At 39.2% G+C, this 25,247-nt stretch overlaps 1 protein-coding gene and 1 long non-coding RNA gene across 2 annotated transcripts; one reads left to right on the forward strand and one right to left on the reverse strand.

The window, feature by feature from the left end:
* Positions 1-501: 501 nt before the first annotated feature.
* On the forward strand, positions 502-6,639 carry LOC138403838 (uncharacterized). The gene is made up of 3 exons (XR_011237997.1): positions 502-560; positions 5,779-6,188; positions 6,553-6,639. It is a non-coding gene; the product is annotated as an uncharacterized lncRNA (long non-coding RNA).
* On the reverse strand, positions 5,734-25,247 carry lft (Limb expression 1 family member lowfat). The gene is made up of 4 exons (XM_034976119.2): positions 25,145-25,247; positions 9,000-9,196; positions 6,632-6,825; positions 5,734-6,166 (listed from the first exon to the last, which is right to left on the reverse strand). The coding sequence occupies exons 1-4, from the start codon at positions 25,215-25,217 to the stop codon at positions 5,794-5,796; spliced, it is 837 nt and encodes a 278-aa protein (XP_034832010.1). The 5' UTR covers positions 25,218-25,247; the 3' UTR covers positions 5,734-5,793.

Below are 25,247 nucleotides of genomic sequence, written 5' to 3' on the forward strand. Positions count from 1 at the left end.
AAAGTAATAAAAAAATTCGAGTCAAATACCCAATTTCATTTACTATTGGTTCGGAAAGCCGTTCCTACCGAGAAGAACCAGCATGAAACTCGACGGTTGCTCTTTTCAAGTGTTCAATCACCACCCCTATTATAAATGTGAAAGTGAACAGTATGTTCTTTTTGAGAATAAATTCTTTAAACCGAACTGAAAGTGTGTTTGTTTGTTGCTTTGTTGGTTTTTGGTTTGTCCTTCAATCACGTCGCAACGGAGCAACCGGTGGATGTGATTTTTTGCAAGGGTATAGTTTAAGACAACAGTTTACGATTTTGTTTTCAAGCAAAAGGTTGTATATGCGTACCTACTCTTGAGGTTGAATTCCCTAGTAAATCTTTCGAGTGCCAGAAGTAGCAATTTTCTTTGCGCACTGTACCCACCTACTTGCAACAAAGTAAGCACCTGATAAACGCGTAGGCTATAATATAAGTAAGTAGTTTAAGAATAATCATTTCGCAACCGTGTCTCCGTGTTGACACAATCTATACTGGATGTTCTGATGATTACGAATTAATTATCCACGGGTGAGTTTTTTGTGGAGTTCTTCTCAGATCAGGGCGCGTTTTAAACCCTCGTAAAGGTTTAGTTTCAAGTTGAAGAAACAATTATTACCTTTGGTAATACTTATGCTTGGAAGGGTTTCCTTGTTTTGGTTATCTATGGGTTTAGAACTGCCATATCTATTCAAAGCTAGCCCTTATTCTAACATACGGGTAGATTGTGATATCGATTGCATCCTCACTACGGGTTTATTTCCTAGTGATCCGCTAACCACAAAAAATAATTAAAATGTAAGTATTCATGAACAAATATTACTTACTACCTTTTTTCAATTAAGTAAGTACATATATCATATATCCCGAGTCCCGACACTTCCTACAAGCGAATAAATCATCTATAGTAGGTATAAACAAGGACACTGCTATAGCCCTAGAATAATAAATACCTACTATAGAACGCTGATGAAGTTACTTTTGTATGAAAACCGCGCGAGCCACCTCGCACACTATCTTAAACAAACGGGGCTTTGAGTATTTACCGCGTGAAAGACTGAGTTTTGATATCACTGTAGTTTTTGTATGTTAGAAATAAATGTCTTTGTTAGAAATAACCAGAGAATGTGTTTATTATATGTGTTTTTCGTGGTTATATGTTAACTAAAGACGCACTGTCGGACTAAAGTCGCACTCAAAATCGTATAATTAGTAAACTTCTTCCGCAAGAATAAGGATTCGATAGGATTATTATTTTTCAATAAAATTAATAATTCATTAGCAATAGATCTTTAAAAAAGGCTTGTTCTTAAATATTTCAACCTTGTTATTCGTTATTACTCCTAATATCTGTAGCACTTCGCACATGAATAATTCCTAAAAAATCGGTAATTGTGTATGAACGCTCTTGACATTGTCAACCGATATAATTTTTCGAGATTATGCCTCGATCTACAAATATTTTAGTAGATTTTTATCTTATGGACGAAAGAAATTCCTTTATTTACCCGGACTCACATTTTTATTTCGCATTACGACTTATAATTACAGTAAAACTCGGCATCTTTTCGAGTTTTGTACGGCAGCTCTAATCACGGTGACAATTGGGCAAAAATGGCCCATAGTAATGTGCTCAAAAGACTTTGATATGTGCGTTTGCTCATATCCGCGGCTCGCCTACCCCGCCCACATGCTTCATCAAGTAGAGGGGGATTCCAACATCAATGGCTATAGCTGTCTGTCACTGTTAATCGAGCGGGACAAGAACATCGTAGTCACCAGGTAGTCGCTATGCCCGGTCATAAAAGTACCTAGCAAACTCCCTATGACTCAAAAAAGTACTTAGGGTAAAAACATGGACTACTTGTATAAAATATATACTAATATGGTAAAAAGTAATGAATTAAGGTAAAACTTCAATAAGAAAATTTTGAGTAGGTATGAGTGATTAATTAATGTGTGAACTGTGAATTAGTACATTTGACCCAATTTCGGCCGCAATAACGCTCGACATTGCATTTCAATAATCCCCATTTCCATTCCTAATTGCGGAAATCCTGAGCTACCGAGGACAAGCTTGAATGCCCCCTATTATAATTAAGGCGAAATTGAATTAGTTTTGAACAGGAAAGCTATTACGATTCCGGTCATTCCGAAACCTATAACATCTGAATAGGAAGGTATTATAAAAGGAAAAGGATTAGCTGACTAATCTATCAACGTACAGTTCATACTACTGGACATCGGGCTATTTGGCATGCAGATAGCTATCATGACGTAGACACTAGACATCCGCCGGATTTTTGAAAATTACACTCTTAAGGTGCTAAAATAGGGGTTTGAAATTTGGGTAAAAAATATACTTACGAGTACTAATGAAATATACCTACTTACTACATATTTAATTTTTCTTTATAAATTATTTTATGTATTAGTATCTTATTTTTATTAATTTTCACTTGTAATAATTATGGGTATGTTAACCTGAAATAAATCAATTTTAATTTTTTAACTATAAAACCAATCCGTTGGCATTTTAAATCGTTATAAAGCCGACGGCCGTTATTTGTACAAAAAAATTATTAGGTACGGCTATAATGAGCTAGGATTTTCAAAATAAATACTGAGCGCCCTGACCTTACCGCGGGAGGAACTTCTGACAATACTTTCTTTGTCGTCGTCAATGTCCAATGATAGACCTAGGTCTCTTGTGGACCTCTACACGCCGCGGACCCAGCGATTCCCTGAGATTTGTTTTTTACAGTACGCGGCAGGTAATATTGCACATCGAATGTTAGAAAGAAATAACGGTTACGTAGAGCGTTGTCTCCGTCGTTGAGACCGACAAAACGTCACATAGGTATGAGTGACAGAGGCGACGCTCTACGAAGCAAAAATCTCTTTCTAAAGTTCGATGTGCAATATTTCCTGCCGGCTAGGTAGGTACTGTACCTTTGTTGTTTATCCACGTAGGTCGTAGTGGGAGATCTGCCAACGTTTTACTTTCCACTGCGGGGTCGCCATTCCGGTTCTCAGTTACTTTGGTTCTTCTCATGATCAACCCATCGCCGGCTCACTACAGAGCACGGGTCTCCTCTCAGAGTGAGAAGGGTTTTGGCCATAGTCTACCACGCTGCTCATGTGCGGATTGGTAGACTTCATACACCTTTGTGAACATTATGGAGAACTCGCAGGCATGCAAGTTTCCTTACGATGTTTTCCTTCACCGTTAAAGCAAGTGATATTTAATTAAATTAAACGCACATAACTCCGAAAAGTTAGAGGTGCGTGCCCGGGATCGAACTATTGAATTATTATGTATCTACTAATCGAACCCCCGATCTTTGATTAGAATGCGGACGTTCTAACCACTAGCCTATCACAGATTGGTTCTTCTACGAATCTCTTAATTTCTGATTCAATCACGTAGACTCTCCGAGCGCATAGATTACTTCATTGCCTGAAAACGCATCGAAAATCCTTTCTTATAAAATAGATCCTCAGTTCTACTCCTACATGCAGATACAATTCTCAAATCTCAAGTGATCCAACGGTTTTAGCAATTGATACATTATCAGTTAAACAGTTTCTTAGGCGTTTATAAATAAACTAGCGCACCCACCAAAGCTTCTATATTATAAATTCGCGTGCGCGATGCGAGCGATTTATCGGTTCACCGACGATGTTTGTTATTCGTAGTGCGCTACATACAAACGTAGTTTGACTCCTATTAGAATCAAATCAAAACATTTTTATTCAATTAAACTTTTACAAGTACTTTTGAATCGTCAAATGCATCTGCCACGAATAATAACCAATCGAACTCAATGGAATTTTGTAGACAATATGTTTGAGGAATAATATCTACTTCTCTGTTTTACCAGATTTCCGTTAAAATTTTCAGTTTCAAAGTTACACGGTCTCAAGAATTTACATTCAAATCTTTAAAACTTTAAAACTATGTACCTAGTTGCTTTTTACGGAAATCTGACAAATTACAGATATACTTATCTACTTACTAGTTGATGCCTGCGACTTCGTCCGCGTGGATTTAGGTTTTTAAAAATCACGTGAAAGCTCTTTGGTTTTCCGGGATAAAAAGGTAGCCTATGTCCTTCCCCGGGATGTAAGCTAACTCTGTACCAAATTTCATCAAAATCGGTAAAATTGTTGGGCCGTGAAAAGACAGACAGACAGGCAGACTTTCGCAAGGTAAGTATGGATTAGTATGGATATGGATTTAGTTCCTAAAACGAGTCTACGAAATTACATTGAGTTTTTTAAAAATAAAAATAGCTTGCAAGTATGTAAGCGGATCCGCCGCCCATGAACATTTGCAGCACCAGAGTTTGATTGGTTAATATTGAAATGAGAACCAAACTACGTTTGTATGGAGCGAGTGACGGAGGGGCTGCCGTTAAGAGAATAGTGAATAGATTTACTGATAAGACGTGGAATGATAGCACAAAGCTTCGAACTGTGTGAGAAACTGCACTCTACAATTCCGGATTTTGTTTTGTTTGTACGGAATAAATTAAGTTAGATAAAGGTAGAGGTACCTTAGATAAATTGCGATAAGCAATCCAAAGTGCCAAAGCGTTGGTTGTTTTCTTATAGCTAGTAAGTAGGTGTTGTGGTACCTTTCAAAGATGTCTGAAATTATTCAGCAACTCCTCTTACCTATACCTATAAATACCGAATGTATTTAGCTCTAAACAGAATAACTGGAATATTTAGAAAAATAATCCGAACATAGACAAGATTTAAAAAAAAAAGAATATTAGCCAAGTTAATTGCTGTTAAATATTCCCCTTTCCCCTCCAACTAAGCGTAAAGCTTGTGCTAGGAGAAGGTACGACAATAGTGCAACGGGCGGGGTTTGAACTGTCGACCTTTCGGTTTTCAGTCCGCTCCTTTAACCGTTGAGCTATCGAGGCTATTTTTAACTTTATCGGGTGTGATTCATCAATCATCATGATCAAACCACAGTCCGCTCACTTCAGAGCTCATAGTCTACGCTGGCCAAGTGCGATTGGCAAACTTCACGCACCTTTGAGAACATTATGGAGAACTCTCAGTCATGCAGGTTTCCTCACGACGTGTTCCTTCACCGTTAAAGCGAGTGATATTAATTAATTAGGGGTGATTATGAAATAATGTATGTTACCCACACGTGAGAAAAGTAGTTGTGAAGTCATCCCATTAGCATTTAGACCAGACCAGAGGGAACTCTAGGTTTGATCCTGAATCGATGATATGTCAAATATTAGACTGTGGCGACGTGAAAAGAAAAAAATAGAAAAATGGGGAGTAGATTAGGGCCTTAATCTAGCGTCAAATATACAACATTTGACGCCTGCCAGTGACATCAAAGCGCCAACGTTTTGTTAGAAGTTCCTTAACTGTCGTAAAGCGAGACCAGACGACCAAGTAAGTTGAAGGGTCAAGATGAGAGTCTTCAAGGTGGCTTTGGCCATGGTGACCATCCTACCAGCAAAATCGTGCTGCCGAATGATTTAGATACGTTACGATGCCGCGTAGAAATCAATTCGGGGTATGGGTTTAGTAAAAACTACTATACGTATAGCCTTCCAGAGTAGCCTTCCGCTTCCATATCAGATTGTTATCGCGTCTTTTAAGATCGCAGTAAAAGCCTAACTTGTAAGTGGTCAGTAATAAAAGATGACGAAATAAAACACCAATGTTCTTACACTATAAAACTATACTTAAATAACAAAAAAATGTTTAGAGTCGCGCCGTGAGATCACTGTTGCTGCTGCGGCGGAGCCAGGCGCGCGGCGAGGATCAGTATATCGCGCTTCTCCTTCGGGAAGCGCAGCTCCCGCGCCGCCAGCCGCGCCGCGCGGAGTTCCCGCTCCGCCCGCGCCAGCTCGTTCCGCAGCACTCCGCCCCCCGTCCCTGCCGCCTCCCGCTCCCTCGACGCCCACTCCCGCGCCATCTGCTCGCGCATCGCATCGTCCAAGGCCCGGGCGGAGTAGTGCGCGACCACTTCCTGCCTCGAACACTGCCGCTCGCGCATGGCACGAAGCGAACCGTTCCAATGTAACAGCTGGAATACCGTCATCAGTTCCTGGAACTCCAGCATCGTGCGGCCTTTGTTTGCTTCTAGCATAAACCTACGGATACAAAAATGTACAGGTGAATTATTTATTGCATGGATATTCAGAGTTAAGAATCGCGTTCATCAATAAAGGAAAAGATCGTGAGAAATCCTGTAGACCCGCGAAGAAATACTAGGAACTGTATCTGGAGCAACGGGCAAACTTATACGTAAGTATGACCCATGCTAGGATATATTATATTGATCACTGACCAATTTAGCTTTTCTTTGAACAAGAAGCTTTTCAGGTTGTTATACCATATTAGATTTGTAAGCTTTCGCCTCATTTTGCAACTGCATTAAAACTATTTTGAAAATAATGTTATGATGAGGTCTAAATTGGGATTCGCTTGCCTCAAAGATGCAGCCTATTCACTGATTTTAAGTTATTCCAAGTTATAGGTACGCATCAGGAAACATGGAGCTGGAAGGGCCATTAGAAATGTGGATGGAAAACGTCAATGTACGCTCTGTAATATACCTAAAGGCCGCAATTCCAGCGCTGGGATCCTGGTGGTGGCTGGCCGCGTCCCCAGCGAAGGACGCGCGCGCTTCCGTCACCGCCTTCTCGATGAAGTGCTCTGAGATACGTCGAGACTCATGCTCGTTGAACACGCTGTTCATGAGGGCAATCTTTGCTGCGCTGCGCCGCGCCTCAGCTTTTGTGGGACAATTCTGTTGAGGAGAATAAAATCACATAAGTATAAAAGGTACAAGAGTTGATATCCCAAACTTCACTCCAATCTAGATAGTGCAGGTGCAGTGCAGGGTGGTTTTGAATTACACCTTTGACCTCGTTCTAAATCATTTCTATCCCCATAACCTTGCCAGAATCTTTATTAGATCGAATCTCTTGAGTATATAGAATACACTGGCGCTGTCACACGTACAGGCGACCTCCGTGGCGGCCGGAGCGGCGGCTACTAACGCAGAAAGGGCCAAGAGGCGCAAATATGAGAATATAGAAAATAGTTTCATATTTGTGCCTTTTGGGGTGGAGACCATGGGTTCGTGGGGCGAGGATGCTAGATCCTTTTTTAAGGACCTTTCATCCCGTCTCGCGGAATCCACGGGGGACCGGAGGGCTGGTAGTTACCTCGGTCAGCATATTAGTCTGGCCATTCAACGAGGTAACGCTGCCAGCGTTTTGGGCACCCTGCCTCGTTGCGGTGGTTTAGATGATATTTTCGATCTGTAATTTTTATGTTCTAGAATAAGTTTGGTATTTTTGTTTATTGTATCTCTTGAGTACTTTGACAATTTATGTAGATACAACCGAAACTGTTCCTCCTATGCCTCAGCACAGACTCGTATATGACGAGCGCAACGCTGCCACCGCTCGCCGTGCCACCTTGTCATAGTTACCTGAAAGCTGCCGAAGCAGGCGCCTCCCGGCAGTGTGACGTAACATACGTAGGGCGGTTGAGCGGTGGGCACGGACTAGTATATGACGAGCGCGCCGCTGCCGCCGCTCGCCGTGCCACCTTGTCATAGTTACCTGAAAGCTGCCGAAGCAGGCGCCTCCCGGCAGTGTGACGTAACATACGTAGGGCGGTTGAGCGGTGGGCACGGACTAGTATATGACGAGCGCGCCGCTGCCGCCGCTCGCCGTGCCACCTTGTCATAGTTACCTGAAAGCTGCCGAAGCAGGCGCCTCCCCAGTGGCGTGCACAGGAGTTCAAGCCAGGGTATGCATTTAGGTATGAACTTATTTTACGGCAGGTTATAATGAAAAATAAGCATTGATTTATTACAATGAGGGTAAGCAGTGTGTTTATGCTTCTATGAGCTGCACGCCACTGCGCCTCCCGGCAGTGTGACGTAGTATACGTAGGGCGGATGCGCGGCGGGCACGGACTCGTATATGACGAGCGCGCCGCCGCTGCCGCCGCTCGCCGTGCCACCTTGTCATAGTTACCTGAAAGCTGCCGAAGCAGGCGCCTCCCGGCAGTGTGACGTAGCATACGTAGGGCGGGTGCGCGGCGGGCACGGACTCGTATATGACGAGCGCGCCGCTGCCGCCGCTCGCCGTGCCACCTTGTCATAGTTACCTGAAAGCTGCCGAAGCAGGCGCCTCCCGGCAGTGTGACGTAGCATACGTAGGGCGGGTGTGCGGCGGGCACGGACTCGTATATGACGAGCGCGCCGCTGCCGCCGCTCGCCGTGCCACCTTGTCATAGTTACCTGAAAGCTGCCGAAGCAGGCGCCTCCCGGCAGTGTGACGTAGCATACGTAGGGCGGGTGTGCGGCGGGCACGGACTAGTATATGACGAGCGCGCCGCTGCCGCCGCTCGCCGTGCCACCTTGTCATAGTTACCTGAAAGCTGCCGAAGCAGGCGCCTCCCGGCAGTGTGACGTAGCATACGTAGGGCGGGTGCGCGGCGGGCACGGACTCGTATATGACGAGCGCGCCGCTGCCGCCGCTCGCCGTGCCACCTTGTCATAGTTACCTGAAAGCTGCCGAAGCAGGCGCCTCCCGGCAGTGTGACGTAGCATACGTAGGGCGGGTGTGCGGCGGGCACGGACTCGTATATGACGAGCGCGCCGCTGCCGCCGCTCGCCGTGCCACCTTGTCATAGTTACCTGAAAGCTGCCGAAGCAGGCGCCTCCCGGCAGTGTGACGTAGCATACGTAGGGCGGGTGTGCGGCGGGCACGGACTAGTATATGACGAGCGCGCCGCTGCCGCCGCTCGCCGTGCCACCTTGTCATAGTTACCTGAAAGCTGCCGAAGCAGGCGCCTCCCGGCAGTGTGACGTAGCATACGTAGGGCGGGTGCGCGGCGGGCACGGAGTCGTATATGACGAGCGCGCCGCTGCCGCCGCTCGCCCTGCCACCTTGTCATAGTTACCTGAAAGCTGCCGAAGCAGGCGCCTCCCGGCAGTGTGACGTAGCATACGTAGGGCGGGTGCGCGGCGGGCACGGACTCGTATATGACGAGCGCGCCGCTGCTGCCGCCGCTTGCCGCACCGCCATTTCTCGAAGCCTTCACTTGCCAGAATTCTTGTAACGCCTCTACTACGTTCACCGTTGAGAGTACTCCGTCGGCTGTAATGGAAAAACTTATTTCAGGAATAACTCACGTCTGAATTTTGTTTATAACATGCTCAGAAAACTGCAGAAGTTTTTGATGTCAATTTATAAATTGAGCGAAGTTATGGAGCACATAACTTATGATTATGATAATTATAACTTTCCGAAATTGTTGAAATTGGCGGAACTCTTGGTATAAGTATGTGCCTGTAGTGAGAGAGGTAGCCAATTAGAGATGATTTTTGTCCTCATATTTTACTTCTCATCATCATGATCAACCCATCACCGGCTCGCTACAGAGCACGGGGTCTCCTCTCAGAGTGAGAAGGGATTTGGCCATAGTCTACCACGCTGGCCATGTGCGGATTGGTAGACTTCACACACCTTTGAGAACATTATGGAGAACTCTCAGGCATGCAGGTTTCCTCACGATGTTTTCCTTTACCGTTAAAGCAAGTGATATTTAATTAATTAAAACGCACAGAACTCCGAAAAGTTAGAAGTGCGTGCCATGATCGAACCCCCGACCTCCGATTAGAAGGCGGACGTGCTAACCACTAGCCTATCACAGCTTATTTTACTTCTATAACTCCTTAAGTGCCAAAATGTATCATATTATTCTCCGTTGGGTTACCACTTACCATGCATGCGGAAGAGCTCACCTCAAGTGAAGTTATAATAACAATCTAACGACGAGGACGTATGCTTCTAAAATCTAGATAGATATTAGGTATATTTGAATTCTATAACATGATGATATTATATCGGCCGGGAATTCTTAGGTCATGAATCATGATGCATAACTGGTTTAGAGAAATATCCGGAATCCTTAATATTAAGTTCATCAATGATAATGATTTGTATCTACTGTCGAAACAAGGGAAATTAGCAGGTATAAGTTCTGTTATCAGTACCCTTATTATAAATGCGAAAGTGTGTTTGTTTGTTGGTTTGTCTTTCAATCACGTCGCAACGGTGCAACGGATTGACGTAATTTTGCATGGGTAGGTATAGATAAAGACCTGGAGAGTGACTTAGGCTGCTTTTTATTCTGGAAAATCGAAGAGTTCCGACGGGCTTTTTGAAAACCTAATTCCACGCGGACAAGTCGCGGGCATCAGCTTGTGAAAAATAAAATACAATTAATCAAGAAAACTGAAACAAGTTAGTTAAGTAAAAAAACTTTGATTTCGACAAACATTAAGTCTTCATTTATTATTCGAGTGGTAATGCGATATTACAAACTTGAGTGTAAGTTTGAATGTAGAGGATATAATAATCCGATTCAATTTTTTTACATGTTTATCACTAATAGATATACCTAGTAGAACCACGACAGTTCGAAATGGCAATCGGTGTATGAGGCCGGGGGGACGCCCCGCACACCTGCACGTCACCCTGCTCTCCCGCACCGGATTAGCACGGGGGCTGTGCGATTGCCATCTCGACCTGTCGCCTACTATACATTATCCTCGAGTACTAAGTAGGCTTTGAATTTGGTATCACACCGACTAAGTTGCGGGCAAAAGCTAGTTCATATCAGAATTGGTTTACTATAGGTATAACTTTAAGCGAGTCTATAAATATTACGTAAGCGGAAAATGACATGTTTTTCATCTTAAGCGAAAGCTGTGTATCCGAGTGCCGATATGATATTACAAATGTCTGTAGTCCTAGAGATTGCTGCAAGATTTTGATTGGAATGAATATACATAAAATACTTAGATCGATAATCGATATGTCTAGGTATACATATATACATATAAATTCTAAATTCTAAATTCAAAATAAATTATTCTTATTCTTATACAAATAAACCGGAAGACGCAGCGTTGGAAGACCCCCCACTAAGTGAATTGACGACATCAGACGAGTCGCAAGGAGCCGCTGGATCCAGGCGGCGCAAGACCGTGGCGTGTGGAAGTCCCTACAAGAGACCTATGTCCAGCAGTGGACGTCTATTGGTTGTTGATGATGACGATACAAATAAAATAAAATTGATGCGTCTGTCTTTCTGTCCTTCTCCCAATTTATCATTACTTTCGGCCACGTACTCTATAAGGAAAGCAGAAAAACTACCGGTCGGCTCTCGCCCTATATAATATGCTTTCACGACTCGAGCTACGTCGCCTTATAGATGTCAAGTTCCGTGGAGTAGAAAGTTGTACATTTATTGTATTACTAGCTGATGCCCGCGGCGTCGCCCGCGTGGATTTAGGCTTTTAAAAATCCTGTGGGAATTCTTTGATTGTCCGAGATAAAAAGCTATCCCTGTCGTCAAAATCTTCCATCAAACCTTTCCTCCAACCTTTCGTCAAAATCGGTTTTACTTAAAAAATCTGAAAACCGTGAATTTGTGGTCATCACACAAAAAAATTAAATAACGTATATTAATAAAATAATAAAAATTAAGTAAGATAACTAATGCAATAGTGGGGTATCATATGAAAGGGCTTCACCTATGCATCCTAAAACAGATTTTTATTTATTTTTATGCATCATAGTTTTTGATTTATCGTGCAAAATGTCGAAAATACGACTGTAGTACGGAACCCTCAGTGCGCGAGTCTGACTTGCACTTTGCCGGTTTTTGTGTATAAATTGAGATACACAAAAATAGTTAAAATATGAGAAGCATATAAATAAGGAGACATTTTTAAATAAGCTCCTATAAATAATTTTCATTAGTGCTCACAGGTCAGCAATTATTAATTAATGCTTAATTGAATAAAGTTCGGAAACAACAACGTTTTGTGGTCGCGAATAATTATTGTCACGTACGAATAGGTCTGGTTAACGATAATGAGCAATTATAAATTACACTAAAGAGCGCTTGAGTTAATTGTTCAGGTGTTAATTTCAGCTTAATATTAGGCACCTATATCCCCCCACTAGGTGGACGGACGACATCAGACGAGTCGCAGGGAGACGAGATCCAGGCGGCGCAAGACCATGGCGTGTGGAAGTCCCTACAAGAGACCTATGTCCAGCAGTGGACGTCTAAATTGGTTGATGATGAATGATGATATTACGCGAAAGGTCGAGATGGCAATCGGGGAGGGAACGCCACGCCTCATATCCCGCTTGCCATCTCAACCTGTCGCGTAGGTACTTATAGGTGTACAAAAAAATTCGCCCTGATTTTGCATGGGCGGGCATACCTATTTTATAAACGAATAACCTTATGGTGGAATATGGATATACCTACTCTAGTCCGTACAAAATGAGAACTCCCGCGCACGCTTGACCACGATCACACCTGATGGGAAGTGATGATGTGGCCTAAGATGGGACGCGTTTGCCTAGAAGGTGCCTATTCACTCTTGTTTTAAAATACCCAGATTATAATTGGCAGGAAACACTTAGGTAAGTAAGGTTCACCCATGGATTTAGAAAGTAATAATTCTTAGTTGTACTAAGAATTAGTATTTAAAATTTCTTTGGGTTCACCTTTAAAAATAAGGACTAAAACGAACTTTAGACATGAAATTTGACAGATACTTAAAGTTAAAATGGCGCGTGAGTAATTAAATTTTACGCGTTATATATTATGTATTAAATTCATATAATATAGGAATTAGGATACCTACATAACAAAGGCTTCTAGTGGAATATGAGCCCGCATATACCGCTCGCGCTGATAAGCCGAATTATTAACAATTCGACACCCGTCGCTCTACGTGCTCTAAATACTAAGTGGGATTATATTCTGTCATACACTAGATGATGCCCGCAACTTCCTACGTGGATTTAGGTTTTTAAAAATCCCGTGGGAACTCTTTGAATTTCCGGGATAAAAAGTTGCCTGTGTCAATTTCCGGTAGGTACGCAAGCTACTTCTGTACCAAATATCATATAATTCGGCTAAAGAAACCCGTGGGAACTCTTTGATTTTCTGGGATAAAAGGTATTTGATGATGATGCTGAAGCGGGTAAATAACGGCTTAAAATTTGTGAAGTCCACGTGGACAAAGTCGCGGGCTAAGCTAGTAAAATATAAAACTTAAAAGGATTGGGTACCTTAACAAATATCAATACCATAAGATAGCAGGTACAAGTATTATACACCGCATTATCGATACGGCAAATATGAAAAGGCTCAGTAGAGGAGGATTAGCTCCGCAACCCATTGCCTCCATTCAGCCGCGTTATCGATTCCACACGCGCTACGATACGCGCGGGGAATATAAAGAACACCACGAGTCAGCCTAGTGGCCTAATATGTAATGTTTTGGCTTTTTACCTATATCAAAAGTTGATATTTGCGGTCACATACTTCTTACTTACTAATAATCTGTCGGTCTGTTTATCTGTCTATCTGTTACATTTAAAAATGAAATCAAAATGTATTGATTATCCGCTGCCACGTATCCGTTTAACTAATTTTGACGAAATTTAATACAGCGATAGCTTGCATCCCGTAGACATATACCTACCTATACTAAATACTTTTTGTGACAAAAAACCATGAAGATTCCACGGGATTGAAAAAATCAAAACTTACACCGCATTATCGATACGGCAAATATGAAAAGGCTTCCAGTAGAGTAAGATTAGCACGACAGCCCATTGCCTCCATTCAGCCGCGTTATCGATTCCACACGCGCTACGATACGCGCGGGGAATATAAAGAACACCACGTAGTTTTGGCTTTTAATCTTACTGAAAAGTCAGTATTTCCGGTTAAATATATCTACTAATATTATAATGCGAAAGTTTCTGTGAATATGTCTGCTTATCTGTTTGTCGGTAACTTCCACGGTTGTCCACTGCCGCCCTTGCGTTTAAAAGACTGTGATGAAATGTACTTACAAGCGATAATTGCATCCCGAAGGCGGATTAGCCTGCCTTTTGTCCCGGAAAATCAAAGAGGAGAGAGAGAATTTAAAAATCTAAATCCATATGAATGAAGTCACGGGCATCATCTAGTCAAACACTTCGAATTAGAATTTTCAAAAAATTTAAATAAAATATATTATGCATAATATATTTATGCATAATATATTTTATATGCAGCAAAATAGCTCGATTTTTCAGCTTTTCAGCGTCTACACTTAAATTGCCTTAACGTCAAGCTTTTCTGCTGATCTCACTCGATATCTTTTATTATTTCCCGCCCTCAACGCTAAATTGCTTATTTTCTTTTAAGGTAAATGTGGTCCAATTATATCAAGATAAGCCATTGAGAACATTTTCAGTTACTGTTACCAGATGCAATCTAAGATTTCCTGGTTATTAAGTAAAATTCCTGACATTTATTGTGATAATATTTTAGACGAGAACATAACAAAATTGTCAGTTTGTGACACAGCCCAAGCTGCAGCTGCAGCAAGCTGAAGTAGCAGTGGTCAGGGCATTGTCATAGGGCCGAAAAGTCCTAAAGTGGAGACCGCGTATAAGTAAGCAAACGTAGTGTGGAGAGCCCTCCAGCACGATGGACCGACGAATGACGATATAAAGAGGCTGGTGGGAAGTGAGGAACACTGAGTGTGGGTTGGGTGTGGACTGTGGAGGTGCGCATTAGGGAAGAACTGATGATGGTAATTATATGATATTTTTAATCTGCACAAGATGTGAACTTAAAGCAAGTATTCTGAAATTTTCTGATAATTTCAGCAGTTTTCAGAATTGAAAATAAAGATATTGCCAAGTGTTTAAAAGATCTGTTCGTTTTGCAGTTCTATAAGTATTCTGAAATTGAATAACATAGTTTGGTTTGTTGGTCTCGGGAAACTTGGAAAATATTCATGAAAGCTCGGCGAGTAAAGCTTTCTACCGGTTTGGTATTCCTTCCAAACTTTTTGTAGGTTTGAAATTTCAGTACCCGTAGTACAAGATTTTACGTCTCACCAAACCAAACCAAATTCGAGAGTCGAAATACTTCCGCGTTACAGTAAACTGGATCTTAAACGCCTTGTTTTAAAGCTCAAGTTTGTCTACACTTCTACAGCCAGCACTCCAAGCGGAAACATTGCGAAACTAAAATCAGTGGCATTGAATATTTGACTTCAATTCAAGGCTGTTTAGGTCCATTTTACTGTAACGCGGAAGTATTTCGACTCTCGAATTTGGTTTCGTTTGGTGAGACGTAAAATCTTGTACTACGGGTACAGTATCGATAACGCATTTGAAATTGATTTAGAAAATATAAGTTTAGTTGTTCTAACATTTTAAACGTTAGGTTCCAGTTAGTTAAACGTAGTATCATCAACATGATCAACCCATCGCGCCGGCGCGGCGCCGGTCCACTACTGAGCACGGCAATAGTTCGCCGATTGGCAGACTTCACCTTTGAGAACTCTTAGGCATGCAGGTTTCATGCATCGTGAGGAAACATGATATGCACCGTTGAAGCAAGTGATATGTTTATATGTTATATTATATTATATATTCCCCTATCCCACCCAACTACCTAAGCAAACCTTTACCATTAGGTACCTTAAATGTATTTTTAATTTTATAATATAGACCTTAGTCTGAAATAAAAAATATTTATTTATTTTTATTTAAGCGATAAAAGTGCAGCGGCCACTCTGACCTTTCAGATTTCAGTCCGCTCCTGTAACGGTTGAGCTAGTAATGCTTTTATCATATTTAATACATGAGGATATTTATTTTCTTAAAAAGCACATAGCTTCTTATCACGAGGCAATCAACGCTTTTCACATTTAACTAATAACAAAAAATGCTCTACAATAAATAAGTGAACAACTTATAAACAAAGCAAAACCAAAACCCAATTTATCGGCAACCGGGCGTCGCCCACACTTGCCGCTACACGGCCCGACAAGTTTATGCAAGTCGATATTGCAAATGTCTCACGTCGTCGTCTCGCTTGGAGAATATTGGGATAAGTAGGAAGCTTCGATAAGTACGAAAAAGCTCTCCAATAAAAACTTGGCGTTGATTTTTTCCCCCTTTTCACGAATAAACATTGTTTTCTCAATCGAAATATCGCGCCTTTGACAGTGAGATTGAAACATCGAGATAATAGTGAGTTTTTTTATTGAAACGTCTACTTTTGTTCTCTTATTGATATTAGGTATATCGTTTATACTTACCTAAAGATGATCAAACGATAGCAAATAGCAATAAGAGAATGAGATCAAAAAGTAAGAAACTGTATCGAAGGTACTGTATCGAACGTGACTTTGTGTGCTGATTTCGCCAGAGAAATAGGAAGTAAGTAACTACCTACCTCCTTATTTATTACTTGGCACTACTAAATAGGTACCTAAGCTAAAAATCAAACGAAACGAAGTAGAAGAAATACCTACGTAAGTACTGTTAGAACTTTTCAAATGTCAATAAATACGATCTACCTAGGACCTAGGTAGGTATTTCAAATCATTTCATGTAGAATAAAATGTCTCCAAGGGCCTTTGTGCACTAATCCGTAATTTGACGGATCCGTTAAAAATACGAATCGAATGTACCTACGTATTTGTATGAAAACGACTTCGATGAATCACGGATACGGATGAGTGCACAAAGGCTTTTATGCTAGTTCTATGATTCTATCACCGGTTTGGAATAAAGATTTTACTGAGAAGACCTGGCAAGAATATCAGCAACTTTGAAAAGGGCAACTCTGTTCAAATAATCAAAGATTAGCAATGAAACAATACCTGCGGCTTGTGGGCAACTTTGTCATTAAAAAAAAAACGAAGACAGCTTCTAATTCTAACAGGTAGGTAGTAGGTACCTACTTCTAACCAATTAAAATTTTAAAAGTGAGTTCAAACGATAGCCGCAAAATTGAATACACTGCTGGTTTTATGTCATGGATACAACTAATATCTTTTAATTATGCAAAAAAGTGTAAATTTTTTTTGGTCCGTATTTGCGAAACCTCCAGACAGACCGAAGTCAATACCCGATAACGCTATTTTTTCCTTTATAACTAGTAGGTACCATCATTTAATGACAGCGATCGGAATTTAATTATTTATCCTTTTTGTGAAAAAATTGTGTGCCAAAAAAGGGTAAAATAACGATCAATGAGTCAATCAGCTATGATTATAATAGATACAACTTTATCATGACCAAAATTTTCATTCATAAAAGTAGAAATGTCATCAACCAGCAGGTTTCGTAAAATTATATCCTCTTTCAATTTAAAGTTCTCGAGTTTCAAATAAAAGGGGCCAGAGCACACACGATATCTATAGCATTAGCGATTGGTGATCTGCGGGGTGATTCGCTAACTCAGTGTCTAAATCTGAATGATAGCCATCGAATTCATTTTACATTCGTTGGTTGGTTTACATTGCTGTTTCATTGAGTGATGTTAAGATAATTTTTCATAGAAAACTTTCAATAGATTAAAAATAAATATATGTCAAATGAGCTCGGTGGCAATCATTTAGAGTCAGACATTGAGTTAGCGAATCAGTAGGCTGATCGCTTTTCGGAAGCTAAAATCTGGAATTTAAGTTTATAATGTGTATGAACGAAAACAATGCAGCGACTGCACGTTGTATTCAGCATACTTTCGAAAATAGCAAACAAAAAACTTTGATATACCACGTTCGCAATAAGTCGCCAAAACGCAGTCGAAGCAGTCACTAAATTTAACAGCTAAAAACTGAATGAAAGCTGCTGAAATTGTATCATTTTAAAATTAAAAACTTTGAATATAATCTCAGTACAGTTTTCAGTCGTTTTGCTTGGTTATAAACACTGCTGAAAAAAAATGTATTTTGATCAGAAGTGTTGATAATTGCCAAAGTCATATTTCGTGTTTGTTGTAACCTTTATACACAGCCTTTATATAAATAAAACACTCTGTATGTGTATAATAAATACAGGTGTATCGTGAGTCAGACGGTGGCTCTAAAAATAGCTTACAGAAACACACGAACGTGTATCGAGCTCCGAGTTGACTGTTTACAAATACTCCGCCATTAGCGACGTCGCTTAAGCGTAATTTAATTATAGGCCTGTAAGGAATTAACGGTTAGCAACGAGGTTCAATGAGGGATCGCATCCTATTTTGCTTAAGCTTAAGCTATCCTTTCCATGGTCGCATCCAAGTCGAGAAAAACAATCAACATTTTGAAACAAACCTAACACTAAAATTATTATTAGGTAAAGTTTGCTCTAAAGGTGTTTGTATGGAGAGTGCTCCGAATAAACTCCTCTTAATTGGTCATCCCGTCAAACAAATTCTACTTGTGGTCCACGTTTAGTTTCTAAGTAATACAGGTAGGTAATACCTATATCTAAAGCGAGAAATATCTGCCCCATAAATCTACTGCGCTATCCGCAGATTGTGAAAAATCGGTATTTATTAATCTACAAGTCGTGATCCTGATAATTATTCAGTTCTAGTATACAGTATACTACTTTTGGGAATTGGTGACTTCTAGCTATCTTATCTTTAATTACTTGGTTTCCATAGAATTATTTTGTTAGCTATAGAGGAAAAGAGATAACAGAAAACAGAAGTATTCTGTTTTCAACAGGCTTGCACTTGACGACAATGATTGTCGTCTAAAAGAAAGCAATGATGAGGTCTAAGTTGAAGCGCGTTTGCCTAGAAGACGCCTATTCACTCTTGCCTTGAAGTTACCTACTTAATTTAGGTAATCTTGAATAAACACTGATTTAAAATACCCTACATTTTAAATCAGTATGTAATCCAAGATTTAAGACGCGTTCGTGTTCAGAACTACCTACTCCGCTTGGAATGAACTCACAAACACAATAAAATCACCATTTGAATCGCATCAAGTTTAATCGCTTCAGCCTTAATTGAGCCAAGTTAAAACACGGGAAATGTCTCACTACCGTCGCTGGCGAACTGATTCCTATCTTTCTGAAGGTACTTCCTTCGCCATTACCAACAATCAACTTTTAGGTACAATTTTTTTAGGGTTCCGTACCTCAAAAGGAAAAACGGAACCCATATAGGATCACTTTGTTGTCTGTCTGTCGGTCTGTCAAGAAACCTGCAGGGTACTTCGAAAAAATACGACTGTAGTACGGAACCCTCGTTGCGCGAGCCTGACTCGCACTTGGCCGGTTTTTTTAATATTAGCCAAGTTAATTGCTGACCAATTAAGCGTTAAGTTTGTGCTAGGAGTAGGTACGACAATAGTGCAATGGGTGGGATTTGAACCGGCGGCGGGCGATCTTTCGGTTTTCAGTCCGCTCCTCTAACCGCTGAGTTATCGAGGCTATGCATTATTTATGATGATTTAATAATTCAGTTAGATTGTCAGACAGCCCTTTTAACTCTATTTTTTTAACATAAAATACTTTTGATGTGATAAGAGTTTTGAATCCACGAGTAACTGTAACATTATACCTACATATTATAAAGTTCTATTAATATTATAGTATGGACTTTTTCGAATGTCGACGCTTCCGTAAATTCGTATCTTTATCACTCCGTTGGGAGCTGGACGTTGAATTGAAACGCTTAGCTTCAACAGCTTGAAATAAATGGTAAAGTTTCACATAAAGCTATCTCAAGTAGGTAATATAGGTAACTTTTCAAACAGGGAAACCGCTATAGGTACCTACTTAGTTTTACTAATAGAAAAAATACTAGGTAGGGTGGGTTTTTGTCAATATTGGTATAGAATTATCGCTCTTGAAGAAATCATTCAGGAAGATGACCTAAATTACCCAACTATCTTTTAAAGACACAATAGTGATGCGATGTTGATTTAGAATTGGTATGAACTGCACTAAAATCAAGCCATATAATATTTCTGTAGAGAACCACATAGTTAATAGGTACCTAGGTACTAGGTAAGGAATATTAAAGTTAAGAAAAGCCGGCAAGAAACTCTTTTTTTAAACAAAATATGACAATATGAACACAGTGTTTAATAATTATGGAATGGCAAAGAGAACTCTTTCGGGAACCGGGATCATCTAATAAAAGCGTATCTCGACCCCACAAAAGATGTCTAAACCTTGCGTATCTAGACGATAAATTGACGCTGTAACTAGCAGACGATTATAATCCATACTAATATTATAAATGCGAAAGTGTGTCTGTCTGTCTGTCTGCTAGCTTTTCACGGCCCAACCGTTCAACCGATTTTGATGAAATTTTGTACAGAGTTAGCTTACATCCCGGGGAAGGACATAGGCTACTTTTCATCCCGGAAAAATAAAGAGTTCCCACGGGATTTCAAAAAACCTAAATCCACGCGGACGAAGTCGCGGTGCATCATCTAGTATAAAAATAAATAAATAATCACACTTCTCTAAACCATACCTAAAGCTTTTGTTCGTTAGTTTTCTCAGAAACTTGTAACGAGCTAGTGCTTTGCTAAAGGATCTGTGTTAACGGACTGAGTTGTATAGGATTTGTCTCTACAAAGATACAAAGAAACACGCTGAGGCGAACGATTGTCATGCGGATTTTATATCTCGGTGTAACTACTATTTTTCAGCACTTTCGCACATATAATAACATTTTGTCTTTAGTAAAACATTATAAATGGTAATTTTAAACAAGAGATTGCAAAAAATATTTATTAGATGGATGGTAAAATAAATATGTTCATCAGATATTTGATCAAATTCTATATAATATATAAAAGGAAAAGCTGACTGACCAACTTCCTGAATCAACACACAGCTCAAACTCGGACCGATCAGGCTGAATATTGGCATGCAGACAGCTATTACGAAGTAGACATCCGCTAAGAAAGGATTTTTGAAAATTCATCCCCTATGAGGGTAAAATAGGGGTTTGAAATTTGTGTAGTCCACGCGGACGATGTCGCGGGAGTAAGCTAGTTTTGCATAAGCCTCAAGAATTTTACTTATTAAATTTTTGCTTAATCCATACTAATATTATAAATGCGAAAGTGTGTCTGTCTGTTCGTCCGTCTGTCTGTCTGTCTGCTAGCCTTTCACGGCCCATCCGTTTAACCGATTTTGATGAAATTTGGCACAGCGATAGCTTGTATCCTGAGGAAGGACATAGGGTACATTTATCCCGGAAAATCAAAGAGTTCCCACGGGATTTTTAAAAACCTAAATCCACGCGTATGAAGTCGCGGGCATCGGCTAGTATTTAACATAAAAAATCCTATATCATGCCGAAGTTCAACAGCTTTAACAGAAGCTTTTAACATGTAGAGCCTCGTGTTATTAAATTTTAATCACTTGGTATCAATATCTCACCGCTCAGGATGCTCGGAATTTGAGAAAATCTTTTACTGAACCCTCTACTAGTACTATTATATATTCTGGGCCTCTACTTAAAGGCCTAATCATAGAAATGGAGGGCTGATGTCTTACATTACGGAGCGAACATACACGAAAATATATTGCCCAATTAAGGAATTTGTTCTTTTTGGTAGCATAGAAAGACTTTTTATTTAAATAAAGTACTTTTAAACCGTCAAAATTAATACTTCTACCACTGCGGTTGGACTTTTCAAAGATTCGATTTTCAATAATCATACACAAAATATTAAAGGTATAAAGTAATTGCAGTCCTGCGCATTGCTGGAGCGAGCTGCAAGTCAAATCCACGTCCTATAAGGTCTTTTATTTTTAATAATATTTTTTTAATTTTTTTTTTTTTTTTTTTTTTTTTTTTTAATTTGATTGTGTAATTTGCTATTTTCGGGAGCAGTTTATTCACATTAAGTTTTGATAATAGTAAAGCTTATAAATAAATATTTCATTTTATTTTATTATTTTATTTCAATATTTTTAACAAAATAAGTAATTATTTAAATATCTGATGATTATAAAACTTACAATTATCTATAGTTTTTATTGGATTAATTGGGAATTAATTTTATTGGAATAACTAGCATATTCCCGCGACTTCGTCCGCGTGGACTACACATAAATTTCAAACCTCTATTTTATCCCCTTAGGTGTTGACTTTTCAAAAATCATTTCTTAGCGGATGTCTACGTCATAATAACCATCTAAATGCATTTTAGCCCGATCCATGCAGTAGTTTGAGCTTTGCTTTGATAGGTAAATCAATCAGTTAGTAAGTCAGCTTTTCCTTTTATATATTTAGATTAATTACTTAATGTAGAAATACATTTTCTTTTAATATGCATTGTTCCGCTGTATTCACTATATACTATAAACATATTTGGTAGGTACGTAAAATAAAAAGTTATTAGGTACAAGAACTTCCCAAAAGAAATATTATAACAGACAGTCTGCCATGCGAACTAATCTATAACAGCTTTTTTACAACATGCATATTTAACTTTTTATACGTTTTTTTGTGCAACCGTGGACGTGGGAACCTGTAATAAATTTTGCCAATTAGGCAATTATATTAAAGTAATAGATGTAATTTTACGTTTTAATACTGGGAATATCGGAAATTCTAGGGCGTGGTTGTGTGAATTTGTTAGGTACTTAATTTTAGTAAGGATTAAATAAACATATTTATGATAACTAACCTCGTATCACTATGACAATTCTAACCATAGAAATCATAATAAAGGTTTTTATGATTCTAACCTTAATAACTCAGTGATTTAAGTGGTGAAAACTGAAATCTGAAAGGTTTTCATTAAAATCCTCACTCTCAATCTTATATTACACTTATCCCAATCTTAGGTGTTAATGCCTCTAAGACTTAGGGTGAGATCTATAGAGCGCACTCTGACTTAGCTTAGACTTAAGATAGAGTTAAAACGAGACAGAGTTATATCTCTCACATAAATCTGTCTCGGTTTAACGCAATCTTAAGTCTGAGCAAAGCCAAAGTGCACTCTATAGATCTCAGTCTCAGGTTGAAATCTATAGAGCGCAATTTGACTTTGCTCAGACTTACGATTGAATTAAAACGAGACAGATTTAAGTGAGAGATATAGCTCTGTCTCGTTTTAACTCTGTCTTGAGTCTAAGCTAAGTCAGAGTGCGCTCTATAGATCTCACTCTTAGATGATTAGGTACATATAAGATTATGGAAAAAAAGTTATTATTAAAGTTTTTGTACCTAAGTATATCTGATTTTTGCAAATAGGTCAACGTTCGATCTAAACGCAATCATTTTGGTATAGCTCCTACTAAGCAACTTAATTCGTACAGACATACATATAACATCCTAGAATTCTAGATAATGCCCGTGACTTCATCCGCATAAGTTCCTTTTTTTTAGAAAACTCGTTGATTTTCCGGGATAAAAGTAGCCTATATTCGCTTTCAGGATGCTAGTCTCTACTCTCTATAGATGATGCCTGGGACTTCTTCGGTGTTGCTTTAGGTTGCTAAAAATATAACCTTCTTCTTCTTCTTGAAAGTGCTTCTCTGGGATGCAAACTCATCAAAATCAGTTAAACGGCTACGAACGGAACGTAACAGAACGGAAAAGTTAGCAAGCAGACAGACAGACATATTTTCGCATTAATTATAAACTTGACATACCTAGTATTTAACACAAAGTCGCTTCCCGCTGTTTTATCCCTCTGTATCTACGCTAAGATCTTTTAAACTATATGAACGAACGAACATACAAACTTGAACTTTTATAATAATATGGGCTACGTAACCTTTTTACCTAATTCACTTCCAATTGAAATTTTATTAGACGAAGTTAAAATTCCAATTAAAATCTCATTAGACGAAGTTAAAATTAAATAACCTTATGAACTATCAAGTCAAGACTTAGTAGGGAGTAAGCTGCGAAACTAAGAATTTAATTTAACGACGAGAGGACAATCCAAACTTTAAGTAAAGTTATTTTAAAAACTTTACGTGCCTATTTCTGAAAGACAATTTGTTTTTTTTTTTACAAATATTGCTTAGTGTAAATACTACATACAGCTAGCTACCATGGTCAAACCATCAATGGTTATTTTATCAGTATTTTATAAAATATCATATAGGTACTTATTTTTAAATCTATAAAATTAAGCTTTTCGTTTTTTACTTATTTGATAGTAGGTACTCTACTTATCATAATTTTTTTCCATTCAATTCATTTAATTTTTTAAATTGAAAATACAGTAGGTACCTACAGTAAAAGTTAAAGCTAGCCTTACACAATATTTTTTAATTAATATAATCGATTATATATTTTTTTTATTTATGAAAACGATCGATATAGAATATAGATGGTCGGTATACCTGCCATATTGAGTTTTCAGCATTCAGTTCATTTATTAATTAAGCGATTAGAAGGAAACAGACGAACTTACAAACATAAAAATACACTGCAATATTTTTAACACAAACTTGGGACCGGGTTAGTCGCGTATACTTAACTAATTAAGTTTGTTACATGAACAAAAAAACAAAGTTATAATCTCGTTGAATCTGGTTCACATTACAGCTTTCTCTAACTGCCGGAACATATGACGCGATCAATAACCAGCAAGTTATCAACCATGCCATTAACGGTCACCAGACGAGTAACTGACCTCAGTTAACGTTACTTAACCTGTCTAATCGGTCAATTTGTGCGAATCCACTAACAGTTATCCAATTTTATTGTTACCGTTTCCGTTCATTCATTTTTATTAATTAAGGTAACGGAAATATGTTACTTTTTTCTTATTGAATTCTAAGGTTAGACCATAGATTAATTATTGCTCGCTCCGCTCTGGTTAGACATTCAAATAGGTATTCTAGGTATACTGAACTAAGTTAACTAAACCCTACATTATAAACTGATTGTTTAATTTTCACTAATCGGTAAAATTTTTACATATTAATAACAAAATTAAGTAAGCTATAAATAATTTAATAATCATTGTTTAGTATTCCAATAGGCTTACATTTAGACATTATCATTGCAGAATCCATTGTTAGTGATTAAACGAAAACTAAAGTTTACAAAAACATCTAAAAGAGACTCGATTACGTATCAAGCGGGTTAAGGATTAAGATTACAACTTTATAAGACCAGAAAACACCAATAAACATTGAAATAAATATAAATACATTGACAGGTTATACAGGCTTAGAAGTAGAACAAAGGATGCAATTCGCGGTACTTGCAATGCTGACCTCGGTAGACGTCATCGTAGAGGGGCGCTATCGTGTCGGGCGCTCCCCAACGGGACGCCTCGGGGTACACCATGGGGCTAACGCATGGCACGCTGCGAGGCGC

This window comes from Maniola hyperantus, chromosome 2 (assembly GCF_902806685.2).
Source record: "Maniola hyperantus chromosome 2, iAphHyp1.2, whole genome shotgun sequence".
Lineage (NCBI taxonomy): Eukaryota > Metazoa > Arthropoda > Insecta > Lepidoptera > Nymphalidae > Maniola > Maniola hyperantus.